General features: G+C 38.0%; 1 protein-coding gene across 1 annotated transcript; it reads right to left on the bottom strand.

Moving 5' to 3' along the window:
• Positions 1 to 1,260: 1,260 nt before the first annotated feature.
• CENPL (centromere protein L) lies at positions 1,261 to 16,887 on the bottom strand. Its single transcript, XM_035010779.1, has 6 exons — positions 16,641 to 16,887; positions 16,443 to 16,534; positions 12,397 to 12,573; positions 9,819 to 10,070; positions 4,587 to 5,129; positions 1,261 to 2,307 (listed from the first exon to the last, which is right to left on the bottom strand). Exons 3-6 carry the CDS (start codon positions 12,568 to 12,570, stop codon positions 2,236 to 2,238), a joined length of 1,041 nt encoding a protein of 346 aa, XP_034866670.1. The 5' UTR covers positions 12,571 to 12,573; positions 16,443 to 16,534; positions 16,641 to 16,887; the 3' UTR covers positions 1,261 to 2,235.
• Positions 16,888 to 17,048: the final 161 nt, after the last annotated feature.

Raw genomic sequence — 17,048 nt, 5'->3', positions numbered from 1 at the left:
TAAGACTCTCTCTCTCCCCCTCTCTGCCCCCCCAACCCTCCCTCTCTTAAAAAAAAAAAAAAGTTCTCTGACATGTAAGTCTAGAGGAAGACCACCCAAGGGTGGCAGTGGGGTTTAGCTTTAAGAAGTCCTCGAGGCAGGGCGCCTGGGTGGCTCAGTTGGTTAAGCGACTGCCTTCAGCTCAGGTCATGATCCTGGAGTCCCGGGATCGAGTCCTGCATCGGGCTCCCTGCTCAGCAGGGAGTCTGCTTCTCCCTCTGACCCTCCCCCCTCTCATGTGCTCTCTCTCTCTCTCTCATTCTATCTCAAATAAATAAAATCTTTAAAAAAAAAAAAAAAAGAAGAAGTCCTCGAGGCACAAACTCCTTTCAGACCATGCTCTACCAGCCCTATGACCTGACCTGCATCCCCGTGACCACAAAGAATGGCTAGAATTCCAGTCATTATATGTGTTCCAAAGAGAAAAGATGGAAGAAGAATAAGAAAAAGGCAAAGGGTACATGCCCACTGTTTTTTAAGGAAGATTCCTGGAAGCTCTACATGATCCTTCCATTTATAGGCCGTGAGTCAGAACTTAGTCATATGACTATACCTAGGTATAGTTTACACCTGAGAAAGGCCAGAGAAGGTCATCTTTATACTGGACAGCCACATGCCCAGTCAAAAATTGGGAGACATAACCAATGGAATAAGTCTCTGCTGCACAATCTCTTCACTTTGATCTACTACTACTCCACCCTTATTCACTATGCTCCAGCCACACAAACTTCCTTTATTCCTCAAATAAGCCAAGTTCTTAGCTATCTCAAGGCCTGTGCTCTTGCCATTTTACTTGCCTAGCAAACCCCTCCACACACCTTCACTGGTTCCCTCTCACCGCTCAGGACTCAGCTCAAATGTCACTTCCTCAGAGAGACCTTCTTTGACAACTGTATAAAAAGTCACCCCTTTCCATAATGTACTGCCTTATTTTCTTTATAACATTTATCTCAACTGAAATTATCTTTTACCTTCCTCCACTAGAATATAATTTCCACATGACAGGGATCTTTTTTGTCTTCATTGCTATACCCCTGTTGCCCAATACAATTCCAAGTATACTGTAGGAGCTTAATATTAGTTAAATGAATGGCTGTCTGACTCCAAAGCCCATGCTTTTTCCACTATCTCTGCTATTCATGGTATATGTGAAATAATACCCCATTCCAGAAATTAATCTTTGTTTTTAGAATGACAGCCTATTAAAATTATTTCCTTTCAAACAAATTTTTAAAAACATCATTTATAAAGTAAAACAAAATCTTCTGGGGCTCAATAAATTAAAAGAAGAGATTCAGAGATTTAGATACAGCATCTTGGGCAAGTCTCCTAAGTTGCTTGATCTCATAGTTTGCATCTATAAAATGGAAGAGTTGGTTAAAATGCATTCACTTAATCTGCAGATATTTACTAAGCACTGTGCTAAAGCAAAATTAGGGACATGAAAGTTAAATAATTTCTGCCCTCAAAAGCAGCTCACAGTTGCCTTTGATTCCATATAATTGTTGGCTTGTAACATTTGTGCTAGAGAAAAAGCCTATGATTTCTCATTTCTGAGACATTAATTAAAGATCTGTCACCAAGACACTAATAAAAACACTGCTTCATTTTAAAAGTGAGTATTTAATTCAACATTGCAATAAGAATTGAACAGTATTAAAAACAGAAGCATATTAGTGGCTTAAAAAGTGTATATTAATCTCTAGTTTCCTTTGGAGGAGATTTTAATTGTCAATTCTTTACAGTGAAATGATACTAGGAAAATGTCTTCAGAAGACAGAAATTCCCTCTGGACCCAACTCTAAAATGCTTAAAAGGAACTGAAGGTTTTAAAGATCCAAATCAGAAATAATATTAGAGATACCTCATTTGAATCCTAAAAATTTAATGTAATAAACATTACATATTTTTTAGAAAGATGGTCCAAGAAAATAACAACTCAGCATTTTCTAGAATCTGGCATCCCAGATCATCATGACTATTATCGAGCACCTGGCTGTGATTCATTTACTACCACCTTCTTTGTTCTTCTAGATCCTTCTTGAATTCCATCTGGGCAATTCCAAAGGCACTGAGAGGAAAACAGATGCAGAGACAGATGCATATTTCTCCTGCAGGCCCTCTCAGCATAGCAATTAGGCAAATAATCAGTGAGAAAGAAGTATATAATCCATCATGTATCGTCCCCACAAGACTTCAATCAATTTGAAAAATTGCCAGTTCTGTCAAATATGCCAAGACTCCAATAAGGTATTTACGACACAGAATCTGAAAAACAAAAAAACCCAGACATTTAAAATTAGAATTCTGATAACAAAGCAGTTTAATATTTGATAAATATTCCAGGCTTATTTTAAATTCCGTATCTGCAAGCTAAGATGAATCCAAACCACTGCTGCTCTAAGTCAAATAAATTTTATTCTATTTAATGAAGACTACTAACTTTAATAAATATACAACTATTAGTCAATGGTGCATAGAAATAACTAAAGTTCTTATTTATCTTGATTTCCATGGGTGGGCTATCTGCATAAGGAGTAAGGAGAGGAACAGGTATCCCTGAACCCTTGGATTTATATGCAAATTGAGTATCTACATTTTCTAGAAAGATGTTCCATAGCTTCCTTCTTCTCAAAGGGATATATGATTCCAAAAGTATCTTGTAGAAACTAAGCAGATGGCAGAAACCTGGTTAATACACTAATTTCAAACTTCTGAGAGGCAGTACACTGTTGCAATTAAAAGCATAAGCTTTTGAGTCAGATGACTGTTTTCAAATTCCAACTCCACTTATTAGCTGTGTGATCTCAGGGAACCTACTTATCCTCTGTGCTAGTTTCGTCTTTACAAGCTAGGTCAACAGATTGTTGTGAAAAACTAAATAAGACAGTATACATAAAATGCTTAATAATGCCTGGCACGGCTAGTGCTTAATAAATGTTCACTATCAAAAAAAATTTAAAAATGTTAGCTATCATCATGGCATTATGTGAAGGTAGGAGCCAGTTACTGTCTTATATCATTAAGCGAGGCTCTTAGTGGGGTGCCTGGGTACCTCAGTAGGGTAGGCATCTGACTTGATTTTGGCTCAAGTCATTATCTCAGGGTCATGGGATCAAGCCCGGTGTTGAGCCCTGTATCAGGCTCCACTCAGCATGGAATCTGTTTATCCCTCTCCCTCTGCTCTCCCCTCCCACTTGCTTGTTCTATCTCTAAAATAAATAAATAAAATCTTAAAAAGAAAAAGAGGCTCTTACATGTATAATAGACCAGATAAAATCAATTTGTTAAAGAACCACCTTTATATTCATAAGAACACATTATACATAACAGTTTTTAAATGTAGTTTACTAATGGAATGTGGGCATATGAAAATAAAAATCTTAAAATATACAAGGACTTCATGAACACTGAATTCTGAGGTGCTAAAATGGAATTTTTTTCCTTTATAATATCAAAGTAACAAGGTATAGTATAATCTTTCAAATGTTTTACTGCAAACCAAAGAAATAAATTTAACATCATGACCCAGTACAAGCAAATGTATACCCTTACCACATGTGATACACTCATTTATATATTTTCTATTATATTTCTCTCTTGTTTTTTTAAAGCTGGTCTCTTCCCATCAAAATTATTTTCCAACTTACTATTGCATTATGACCTTCAGTTTGAAAAACATTAATACGGTACTTATAGAGTATGAGCTTTTTGGAACCTAAGAGATAAACATTCAAATACTGACTCCTCCTCTGACTAAGCTATCTTGCAGGTATCACTTTCACCTATCTTATTTTAAAAATAAAATGTGGATAAAAACACCTATTTTAAAAATAGGTGTTATTTCTAAAAATAAACTCAATAAATAAAAAATAAAATTTTATTATTTTAAAAATAAATGTTTCCTTAAAACTAAAATGTGGATAAAAACACCTACTACAGGGTTGCTCTAAAGATTAAAATTAAGGTGTATTAAACTCCTAGCACAGTGACAAGACCAATATTCACTGTTTACTGTGGCTATATTTTAATACATTTTAAATATATTAATATATTTTATTATATTTAGGTGCCTACTCTCAGTTTATTTCTGATACTTCCTCTAGCAAGTACTTCATAGAGAGTAAAACAATGCCAATTATTTCTTTCCCAGTAGGGAGAGAAAAGCCTAAAATATAAAAATGACACCTTAGTTATGTATTTCTGGCTATAATTTTCTGATCTAACACACAAAATCCTCTGTTGCTCCAATAATTATTTCAAAGTTTGACAAAACAATTTTTAAAGTTTCAAAGTTACTACAGAATAATTCCTATTATTACCAAAGTCTATAGCACACAGCATACAGTATCCTCCCATTATAAAGCTGTATCTAGAGGCTGAAGACTTTTTAGTAAATCATTTATAAAGCATAAAATAAAATATCTCTACTGTCTTGAATTAGCATTCAAATGTGTTTCTTCAATGTAGAAAATACAATTACCATACATTTTGAAAGCTATGTAACAATAAGGAAAAATTACTTAACTAGATTTGTTCAGACTAACCTTTATTTTTCCATCAGTATGTGCTGAAGCTACAGATGTGGAAACACGGACCAATCTTGTGGCTGATAAGTGAATTTTGAAATGCCTATGGAAATGTGAATAAAGGCAGTCCATAAATAAGTCAACTTCCTCCTGAGTAACTTCTCCAGGTGTTTTGTGGACACTGTCCCACAAAGCTTTGGCATCTTCTGGATGTATGGCATAAGAAATGTCCAGACTTTGAGGGCTACAGGGTACAGACCAAAGAAATTCGGTAGCAGCCATATACTGGTCCATTTTGCATGCAGTCCACATAGCAGCCATCCAGGAAAGATTAAATGCATTGATTGCTAAGGGACTGAAATAACAATCAAAAGTTTTCTGAAACCAGGTTCCTACTATGGCTGTATTTGTCTCTGCTCCATTTGCAAGGAATAAGGGTACACAGGTGAAATCTTCTGAAACAGTCTCTAGAAGACTGTCTCCAAATATACAGCAGAACCAACCAGTCCACAACACTTTATGTTCTCTGTTCTCAGATGGCAATTGAGATTTTGACAGAATCTACAAAGAAAAAAAAGGTTAAGTTCAAAAGTACATTTACTCCTAAATTACATCTTCTCAAAATCAGTACATTTAAAAATAAGAAGATATGTTGTACTACTTGCCAAAAAACACAAAGGGAATAATCTCCCTAATCACTATTAGGATATATCAAGTTAATTGACCTACCTCTTAATGCTCTTATTAGGATATGGTATATGGCAAGATCTTGGTGCAGCCAAAATGCAAAATAAGGAATGCCGATATGGTGTAATCAAGTACACTATCCTAAGGGAAAAAAATCTCAAAATCTCAACTTCAGAAGGGAGTGTAAAAAGTCACCAAATCCAAAGTGCTTGAATTCTTCCTAAGGCAGCTCTATCAACTTAAAAACGTTCTCTCATATGTTAGGCCCACAGTTTCCACCCGCAGGTCCTGTTTTCTTCCTTATGTGCATGTAGAACAAATCAAATCTAATTTCTCTTCTACAGGAAAAGCCCTTCAAATATTTGATGACCCCTATCATATGTAATGTCAAGTTCAACATCTCCGTTTCTTCAACCATTCCTCCTATGCCATACACATTATCCTGGTCACTCTGAAATTATTCTGCAGGAGTGTCATTCTTAAGTGAATATAATTACTTCAAAAAGATCTGATTAAAGGACTGTAACCGGGGTGCCTGGATGGCTCAGTCGTTAAGCATCTGCCTTCGGCTCAGGTCATGGTCCTACGGTCCTGGGATCGAGCCCCACATCGGGCTCCCTGCTCAGCGGGAAGCCTGCTTCTCCCTCTTCCACTCCCCCTGCTTGTGTTCCTGCTCTCGCTATCTCTCTCTGTCAAATAAATAAATAAAATCTTTAAAAATAAGTAAATAAAAAATAAAGGACTGTGACCATCTTTAACCTGGATTATACAACTATTAATATAATCTTAGATTGCAGTAGTTTTCTAATTTTTAGTTGACAGCTTTACATAAATTACCCTATTCGTTTTTGCTATTAATAGGTAAATCTCGGGCGCCTGGGCGGCTCAGTTGGTTAAGCGACTGCCTTCGGCTCAGGTCATGATCCTGGAGTCCCAGGATCGAGTCCCACATCGGGCTCCCTGCTCGGCAGGGGGTCTGCTTCTCCCTCTGCCCTCTTCCCTCTCGTGCTCTCTGTCTCTCATTCTCTCTCAAATAAAAATAAATAAAATCTTTAAAAAAAAAAAATAGGTAAATCTCTGGGCACCTGGGTGGCTCAGTTAGTTAAGCAGCCAACTCTTGATTTGGGCTCAGGTCATGATCTCAGGGTCCTGAGAATGAGCCCCACGTCAGGCTCCATGCTTAGCGGGGAGTCTGCTTGAGATTCTCTCCCTCTCCCCCTCCCCCTGCTTGTGTGCTCTCTAAAGTAAATAAACAAATCTTAAAAAAAAAAAAAAGGTAAACCTCCCCTAATATACAGAGGCAGTATATTTATTCCTATTAAAATTTTAATCTCGGGGCGCCTGGGTGGCTCAGTCGTTAAGCATCTGCCTTCGGTTCAGGTCATGATCCCAGGGTCCTGGGATCGAGCCCCGCATCGGGCTCCCTGCTCCACGGGAAGCCTGCTTCTCCCTCTCCCACTCCCCCTGCTTATGTTCCCTCTCTCGCTGTCTCTCTCTGTCAAATAAATAAATAAAATCTTTAAAAAAATAAAATAAAATTTTAATCTCTTTCAATTTGACCCATTGCGCCAATCCATTCAGATTTTTCAGAATCTTGATTATGTTTTCCAGCAGACTAACGTCTCAAACTTCAAATCTATAAAGTACATGACAAACATACCTTCCAGATATTCATAGTTTTAAAGTTTGACCAGGATAAAGTGAAGATCACAGCCCAGTATCATATCTCTTTAGAGATAATCATTTTAACAGTTACTTTTTGCATATTTCTCCTCCTTGTTCAAGAGATTGTAAGAGACTCAAAAGCCTTTAAGCCCAGATAGGTCTATCACACTTTCATAACCTAAAAGTTCTGTAACTCTGTGAAGAAATGAGATTTAACTTGGACACTGTTAGGACACTCTACTAAGAGTTCAAGAAGTCATTTCTATTCCTCACAAGAACGTTTGCCTGTTAACATGCAAATCACATCCCTTCTCTGGGCATCAACTGCTTCATTTGACAAAGACTGCTGTCTACCCAGTACCTATTTTTCCTTCCACAATAAAACTGGGCTTTTAATGAGATGGCAAAGTACCCACTAAAACAGAAAAATTTCCTAATCTGCCTTCCGACTGGGATGTAAAGAGAAGTTGTTGGGTCTTAGCAGTCTCATTAAAGATTCATTCGGTTCACCTTCCTACTTCCTGCCTGAAACTGGCAGAGAATATTTAGAGCTTCAGGAGCCACCTTAGACTTAAGATGCAACCTTAAGGATAGAAGCCATGCACCAAGGATGAGAGAGAAGATGGAAGAAGAAGATGGAGAAGATGGAAGGAGCCTAGATTATTAATTCATAAAGCATATACCACCTTAAACACCTTACCTCCAAACACTTTTTGGTAAGACAAATAAGCCTCTATCTATTAAACCTCAAGACAGACATTTAATTCATGGTTATTTGGTCTTTCTGTTTTATGCAGCTAAACCTAATCCTAGGAATCTTGAAGATCCTTGCCAATATCATGATCTATACCAGGGGTTAGCAAATTCTTTCTGTAAAAGTCAGACAGTAAATATTTTAGGCTTTGCAAGCCACATGGTCTCTGTAGCAAATACTCAAACGTGCTGTTGTAGCACAAAAGCAGCCATAGACAATATGTAAACAAATGAAAGGAGCACTGCTCCAGTAAAACCTGATTTCCAAAAACAGCAACAAAAACAAGCAGCAGGTCAGATTTGGCCCGCAGGCCATAGTTGGCGTATTTCAGAATTTGATTTAAAATGACTAAGATGAATTCACTCAGAAGAAACAGAAGTAGCAGGCATGAATAATAAATCCAGTTTCTTAATCCAAAAATAGTCATATTACTTTTAAATACTACACATAGGAAGGAATGTTACATTTCTAAGAGTAACCTGGCATGATATATCACAATATATGATGATAGATTGTGTGTGTGTATATATTATGTGTTTGGGGTTTTTTTGCTAAAATTCCACTTCTAGGAATTTAGTCCATAGAATTAGACAGATACACTTACAAAAATGTAATATTCTTGGGTTTTGTTTTTTTAAAGATTTTATTTATTCATTTGAGACACAGAGATAGAGAGAGAGAGAAAGAGACAGAGCATGAGCAGTGAGAGAGGCAGAGGGAGAGGGAGAAGCAGGTTCCCCGCTGAGCCAGGAGCCCAATGTGGGGCTCAATCCCAGGACCCTGGGATCATGACCCAAGCCGAAGGCAGACACTTAACCATCTGAGCCACCCAGGTGCCCCCCAAAATGTAATATTCTTAAGGACATGAGTAATTATCTACAACACTATTATTAATTTTAAAAAAAAAGGCCATATGCAAAAGTATGGGCAATAAAATCCCAATTTTAGTAGATCCAGATAGCCAGACAGATGTATCTATGTTCATGAGAGATATTGATCTATAGTTTTAATAACCTTTGTCTAGTTTTAGTATTGGGTAATGCTAGCCTCACAGAATGTGTAAGGAAGTATTCCCTCTGGTTCTATACTCTGAAGAGACTGCAGAAAACTGAAATAATTTCTTCCTTAAATGTTTGACAGAATTCACCAGTGAACCCATCTGGGCCTGATGCTTTCTATTTTGGAAAGTACTGACTCAATTTCTTTAATAAATAGAGGTTTACTCAGATTGTCTATTGCCAAATAGATGTAGACCAAAATGTTAAATTGTGGTTTTCAATTTTCTTTGTATTTTTAAGTATTTTCTAAGTTTTCTAAAGTAAACATGACTATAATGTAACTGGAAAAAAAAACTTTTTAAGTTAGCCATATCTAATTACTATAATTTGGTCAAACAAGACATAAAATAGGTTATAAATCACAAGGTTAAAATTTTTTTTAAATGGTAAGAAAATACCACAATTTTTTTTCTTTTTTTCTTTTTTTTAAATTTTATTATGTTAGTCACCATAAAATACATCATTAGTTTTTGATGTAGTGATCCACGATCCATTGTTTTCATATAACACCCAGTGCTCCATGCAGTACATGCCCTCCTTAATACCCATCACCGGGCTAACCAATCCTCCCTCCCCCCTCCCCTCTAAAACCCTGTTTGTTTCTCAGAGTCCATAGTCTCTCATGGTTCATCTCTCCCTCCAATTCCACCCCTCTCATTTTTCCCTTCCTTCTCCTAGTGTCCTCCATGCTATTCCTTATGTTCCACAAATAAGTGAAACCATACGATAATTGACTTTCTCTGCTTGACTTATTTCACTTAGCATAATCTCCTCCAGTCCCATCCATGTTGATGTAAAAGTTGGATATTCATCCTTTCTGATGGCTGAGTAATATTCCACTGTATATATGGACCACATCTTCTTTATCCATTCGTCTGTTGAAGGGCATCTTGGCTCTTTCCACAGTTTGGCTATTACAGACGTTGCTGCTATGAACATTGGGGTGCATATGGCCCTTCTTTTCACTACATCTGTGTCTTTGGGGTAAATACCCAGAAGTGCAATTGCTGAAAATACCACAATTTTTAAACCAAGACAGTGCCAATTCTTTTCCCCTGGGAAGCAAGGATTGCTTATATAACATACCTGAACGAGAAACGCTTCAGAGTCTCTTTGTGTTCCTTTCATTCCTAGGAGAGTGGAGAAAGTCACTTTGATGTTGAAGTCTTCTCCCACTTCCACAGCAAGCCCTTTTTGCTTTTCAGCAGCAATAAATGCACTCAGAAGTCTAGAATACTCTTTGAGATTAGTATAGGAGAATTTATATAGGGGAGTTAGACTATATAAAGTCCATTGTTTATGCAGAAGGAATGCAACTTTTTGAGGATCATTATCTTCCTACAGGAAAAAAAAGTCAAGACAAGTTTAAATTCTCATTTACTAATATTTCCTAATTCTTAATCATAATATTTCAAATACTTAACACAAATCTATTACTGGGTACCTGATCTTTACACTCCAGCCAAAATAGAGTTTGCAGGACTCTGAAGATCCCTGAACAAGTCTTTTCATTTGCTGTACCTTCACTCTGGAATACTCTTCCCATATGTGTTCACATGGCATGTTCCTTTCCTTCACTCAGGTCTGTCCAAATGTCACTCAAGAGGCTACCCTATCTAATTTTGTCTCACTCCAATTTTGTCACTTTATATCTCTTTAACATTCCTTTTTTTTCCAAAGCATTTATTACTATATGACATTATACGTTTGTCTGATTTTTATTGTCTGTCTTCCTTACTAGAGTGTAAGTATGACAAGAACAGGGATTTTGTCTATTAGGTGCTATATCTCTAGCATCTAGAACGGCTGTTCAATAAATATTTATTGGATGAACATTTATGTTTGACTTTTAGAAATTTAAAATTATAGATTTAGAAAACAGTAACTACTCCTGGAGCATTTAATTTGATTAGTTTTAATTATGTAATTTTCTTAAACGTTTGGTGGTAAGTCCACTCTATAACACAATGTCAAATTCAGTAGATTAAATAAAAAGATACTTGGGAGCATTTCTGCCATGTTCTATTAGAACCACAGGTACCATCAAAAACAAAAACACTTCCTTCATATTGGCCCTATGACATTACTGAGGGTCTTCACATACATCCCCATACAGGTTCCTACTTTCATCCTGAACTGAATTTTTCTATAAAATCCATAGTTTTTGACATGGTCTTACAGCTCCAACTATCTTTTGGAACTTTCATTACAGTTGTCTACTTGATAAAACTATTTCTTCTGACTAGAGTGTTCATGAAAACTTTTATAAAACTTATATAAAGTTATAAACTTTTTTCTTATTATGATCAAAAGGTATGGGAAAATTATTTGTTTCACAGAGATAAGGAAATGAATTGGACATTCCAATCTTTATATACAATTTCTGTTTTATGGTTAGGAACGATCACTTTCATTACCAGCACTAGTAATTTAAGAAACTTTTCAGAAAGAAGCAAAAATTTTCCCATATCTCAAGAGATATGAGGCACACAACATGGACAAGAAAACAAGACTATAGGGAGGATGTGGGTGACTGATCAGCCAGAATCCTTGCTATGTTTCTCAAGACCACACATCAAACCCACACTGACGAGGGTTTTATTTCATGGTCCAATGAAATCACAAATTACTAATGTTACCTTCAGAGTTGTTTATGAATAATCAAAACAGAGAATGTTGCCAGCAGACAAACTGGAGACAATATAAACATCAAAATAATTAATGATTTAGAAAAATTTGAAAAAAATTCATTAAGAAAGATAGATAAATAAATAAATAGAGGAGAAATGAGAACGGTTTATAATAGAATGCCAAAGGCTGGTTGGTAAATATGGAGCAAATGGGAGTTGGAAAATCATTATATCGTGACCATCATGATAAATATAGAATCAGACAAATATAATCAATGGATGTTAAGTGTAAGGGGAAATTTTGATGAGGAACAGAATATTTACATTATCCTAAAGTGTTTCCCAGACTGTTTATTAGATGCAGAGAGGAATAAAACAGTGACCACTGGGTAACACCTTGACAGGATGATCAAAACTGACATCACCTCCGTGCTACCAGATGTTATTCCCCAAAAAGGAATGTGTTCCAGCCAATACATAACTTCAATCTAACCATGAGGAAACATCAGACAGATACAAAACAAAGAATACTCTATTTAAAAAGGAAAGGGGAGGGGCGCCTGGATGGCTCAGTCTTTGAGTGTCTGCCTTTGGCTTGGGTCATGATCCCAGGGTCCTGGGATCGAGCCCTGCATCGGGCTCCCTGCTCGGCGTGAAGCCTGCTTCTCCCTTTCCCGCTCCCCCCTGCTTCTGTTCCCTCTCTCACTGTCTCTCTCCCTATCAAATAATAAATAAATAAAAATCTTTTAAAAAAATAAAATAAAAAAGGAAAAGGGAGGAAATTACATTCTTCAAAACATCAATGTCATAAAAAACAAAGAAATACTGTGGAAATGCTCCAGATTAAAGGAAGTTAAAAGACATAACAGAGGTGGTACTGATAGTGTGAATAATAGTTTGTTTTTGCTATTTCTCATTTATTATCTGGGAGATTAAGAAGACACTAAAAACATTAAAAAGTAACAAAAGTCAAAATGTTTTGCTCACAGATTTTCTCAATTATTGAGTAACACGAAGGAACACAAAAGGCATACCTGTAATTGTGAACACTGAGGAATTTTCCTTCGAGGTGGAGTTGGGATAAATGAAGTCAGCTTCCTGACTGATTCTAATCGTTTCTGCAAAGGGGTGGCACCTATAAAGTAATCTTTAAGCCTTGAGGATGCACTGTGCCTAGGAGTCGATTCTGATGTATCATAAGAATCCATGGTCTACATAAAAAGAAATAAAACCAGAATTCTGAACACTAAAAACTTAATTCATGCTCATAGTTTCACTGATCCTTCTTCTCCCTGCTATAAAGGAATTCTTTCTTTCCCTTCCTCTCCTTGCTCCTCCCCTCACCCCCAGATTTGAGTTTTTAACCAAGTCCTATATTTCTCATTGGCTATAGGCTATTTTTTCTTACCAATACCTCAAACTCAGAATGTTCAAAACTAAATTTAATTCCTTCCCATCCTCCTCCAAAAGTTAGCTGGTCCATTTTCAAATTCCAGTCAATTTTCTATGTTAAATTCATTTAAAGTGGGAGAAAAGTATTCTCCCACTTTCATTCTTGAACATGTAGTCATTAAGCACATTCTTTTGAGTTTTTCCTTCAACAGTCTCTGTCATCCATTCCCAAAGCTACTTCTAGGTTCTTATTACAGTATCTACGGGTAATCCATTCTTCAGCAGTGACACTTTATTTGTCGCCTGTGCAAAAAAACTTTACAGTGATGAGAAAAATTCTACTTTTCTGCTATTTAAGATCTTTCATAATTCAGCTTGCTCTTATCCTACTTCTCCTAGGCATAAGCATATTCTTGTCTTCATGTTTTTGCCTATCAATCATGTTCCTTATCCACCTCCTTTAGGACCATGTTTGAATTTGATCTCTTTTCAAGTAGAAGGGTTTTGTTAATCTTTTTTCCCCAGAATATCTATGTTATACACTTCTGTCTGTATCAATAGCTCATTCCTGGAAGCAATGTGTATGCGGGCATGGCTGTGTGTGCACAGAATGAGATCTCAGGGGTAAATATTTTTTAAAAGCCCAAAAATCCTCTCGATGAGTCTAACAAAATCTCACAATATGTTTCATAAAATGTTTGGAGATTAATAATATACCAGCCCGCATAGCTCTCCTTGATCATCTAGTTTGTACCACTCATTTTAGCCCATATTCATATAGTTCCTTGTACAATTTTTTTTGGTATGCATTTTTTCTCTTCCCAACAAGACTAAAATACTTTGAAATCATGCTTTATATTTCTCTTGTATAATTATCCTAATATAATGCTGAGTGTTTTTTAATTGTTAGCAAGGATTGCAGGGGTTTTTTATTTGTTAGTTTTTGTAGTTTCAAGTTTTTCTTTAAATTCCAGTTAGTTAACATACAGTGTAATATTAGTTTCAGGAGTAGAATTTAGAGATACATCACTTATATACAACTCCCAGTTGCTCATCACAACAAGTACCCTCCTTAATACCCATCACCCATTTAACCCATCCCCCCCTCCGCCCACCTCCCTTAACAAGTATCAGTTTATATCAACAGAAGGGGGGCGCCTGAATGGCTCAGTCGTTGAGCATCTGCCTTCGGCTCAGGTCATGATCCCAGGGTCCTGGGACCAAGCCCCACATCAGGCTCCCTGCTCTGCGGGAAGCCTGCTTCTCCCTCTCCCACTCCCCCTGCTTGTGTTCCCTCTCTCGCTGTGTCTCTCTCTGTCAAATAAATAAATAAAATCTTAAAAAAAAAAAAAAAAAAACCAAGAATTTCATAGAACTCTGAAATTATAACTTTCATTGAAAGGAATTATGATTTAAAAGTTATAATAATTACTCCCACGTATTGGCACAGTTACCCTTTGGTAACAGTTTTTCACAAATGAAAACTTGTAGGGGCGGCTGGGTGGCTCAGTCGGTTAAGAGTCTGCCTTTGGCTCAGGTCATGATCGCAGAGTGCCCGGATACAGCCCCACATAGGATAGAGCCCCACATCAGGCTCCCTGCTTCTCCCCCTCCCCCTCCCTCCCGCTTGTGTTTGCGTGCGTGCGTGCATGCTGTCTCTCTCAAATAGAACCTTCTAAAAAAATGAAAACTTGTATTTATTACTGTATTTAAATTTTATTATGTCAAAGTAGGACACCCTCTGTATCTTGCACAAAACTTCACAGGTTAAATATGCATTTCTCAATGCTCAGATAATGCCCTGGCAAGATCATACATCACACAATTTAAATAACAGCTAATTTAAAGCATTCTACTTTTAAATGCATACTGAATTATCTCTTTAAAAGAGAGTTTTAGGGCACCTAGTTATCTCAGTCAGTTAAGAGTGTGACTCTGGATTTCGGCTCAGGTCATGATCTCAGGGTCGTGAGATTGAGCCCTGTGCACTGGGCATGGAGCCTGCTTGAGATTCTCTCTCTCCCTCTGCCCCTACATCCACCCTTCAGTGGCACGGTCTTTAAAAAAAAAAAAAAAAAAAGGGCGCCTGGGTGGCTCAGATGGTTAAGCATCTGCCTTCGGCTCAGGTCATGATCCCAGAGTCCTGGGATCAAGTCCCGCACTGGGCTCCCTCCTTGGCGGGGAGCCTGCTTCTTCCTCTCCTGCTCTCCCTGCTCGTGCTTTCTCTGTCAAATAAATAAATAAAAAATCTTAAAAAAAAAAAAAAAGCAAAAAACAGCGGGGAGGGATTTTAATCAGTCCCATCCACACAGAATGTTTCTTTCAAATTTTTATTTGGATTAATTGCTAACATTTATTGAGTACTCATCAGGTGCCAGGTACTTGTCCAAGCCCCTAACAAATATTGCCTCAACCCCCATGAGGTGGTTTATTATATTCCCAGTTGACAGACGAAAAGACAAAGAAGTTCAGTAATCTGCCAAAGTCATACAGGTAAAGAAGGCAAGAACCAGGATTTGAACCCAGACAGTATAATGCCAGAGTGGGTGCTCTTATCTCTTTTTTCACATTGCCTTTCAATAGAGATCAATTTCAAGGCAAAAGAAGCCCTGCTGAATTTGACTCCTTAAAAGAGAAATGCTATGAATTCCAAAAAATGATTTAAAAATCTGTGTAGATGAGAAAAGGACTATTAGCACGGAGACAGTTGGTTTTGAGAAAACCTTTCCCCTCAGTATTTAATATTATGGTAATGTGAAATATCCCAAACCACGCATGAAAGATTAGAAAATGACTCACATCTATTTTATTCTCTCACTCCGCACTCAATAAAGGGCAATTTTGCCCTGCCCAATAAGTAAGAGGTTAAAGATATATCTTGACTCATTACTTTAGTGTCCCATTCTTAACCCCTTTCCCCAGTCCATAAGGAGTGATCCATAGATGCCACTTCTATCTTGTCATTACCTTGCTGGAGATCCCCTAACAATTCCCACCCATCTTTCAGATGAAGTCAGAACTTCTCTGAGTTTCATGGCACTACATGATCTGATCTTATTATTTGATATTATCCAGGTTCATTTTCTACTTCAGGAGTTCTCGGCCCAAGATCTATGGACAAATGGCCTTTCCAAAATCCAACAACCCTCTAAGGTTGTATGCAAAATGTTGTATGCATGTGTATTTGGTGGTGGAGGGGGAGGAAGAAAGGTCCAGTAGACAATTTTTGAAAAGATTATGAACCACTGCCCTAGACTGATCATCACCCTACTACTCCCCTTCGTGCCTGTCATGTTTGCCTCTGCTCCCTGACTTCTTTATTCAGCCTTCAGCCAACTAAGGATGCTTCTCTCCTCCCATTGGCCTGACCAAATGCAACCCATCCTGGAGGTTTCACGTCCTCAGAAGCCGGCCGGTATCCACAGAGTATCACCAGCTCTTCTTGCACTTGCAGTTCATAACACACAGTTACAACTTAGTTGTTTTTCTTGTGGTAAATCCATGAAGGAACGGACCCTGACTTTTTACACCGCTACCAATACCTAAATCCCACTGCCAATGCTTGGCCCAGTGCCAAGCACGTAGCGTGCAGCCATCTAAACACAAAAGTGTTGTAGAGATAACGAGTACACAGCAGGGCAAAACATAAAGTTGACGGCCAGTCCTGGACAAAGATAAAGCTTCTTACCAATAAAATACCGTGATGACGCTGTCACCCATTCCGGCTTCAAGAGTCATTCTTCAATTCTGGTTCCAAAAGTAGGTAGAGACTAAAATCCCCTGAAGTTTAAAAAAAAAAAAGCCGCCAAAACGGCAGGTAAGAGAGAGTTTGGAGGAATCCTTGGCCCCTCCAAATTCCCTCTCGCTCCGCAATAACTGGGTTCACCAGGGACACAAACTCGCTTCCTCAGATGTCCCGAGACTTCACCCCAGGAGGGGCATTTCCGCTGACCCAGCCACCAGCTCTGCGACCCTCGCTTCTGCGGAGTCGGCCTCTGCCGGAGGAGAGGAAGGGCAAGGGACAATGGGTCCCAACTCTCCCCTCTCCACCTGAGCCCTTCAGAGGCCCAGCGAGCTCAGAAATCCCGCCTTTGAGGAGCTGCAACCCAGCGCTCAGCCGCCGCCTCAGTTTAAAATAGTTTCCCGTCTCGCTTTGCGGCGGGACGCCGGAAGCCTCCCTGGTGCCGATCACACGTTAATGAAGCAACTACGGTCGCCATTTTAACTGAGGTCAAACTACCTAACCATAATCGTCAACTTGGCTAACCGCGCGGCGATAGTCTTCAGCGCTTTT

This window comes from Mirounga leonina, unplaced genomic scaffold, assembly GCF_011800145.1.
Source record: "Mirounga leonina isolate KUSES-001 unplaced genomic scaffold, KU_Mleo_1.0 Mir_154, whole genome shotgun sequence".
In the NCBI taxonomy this organism is placed as follows: Eukaryota; Metazoa; Chordata; class Mammalia; order Carnivora; family Phocidae; genus Mirounga; species Mirounga leonina.
Note: the sequence above shows the minus strand (reverse complement) of the source record. Positions and strands in the feature narration are given on the sequence as shown.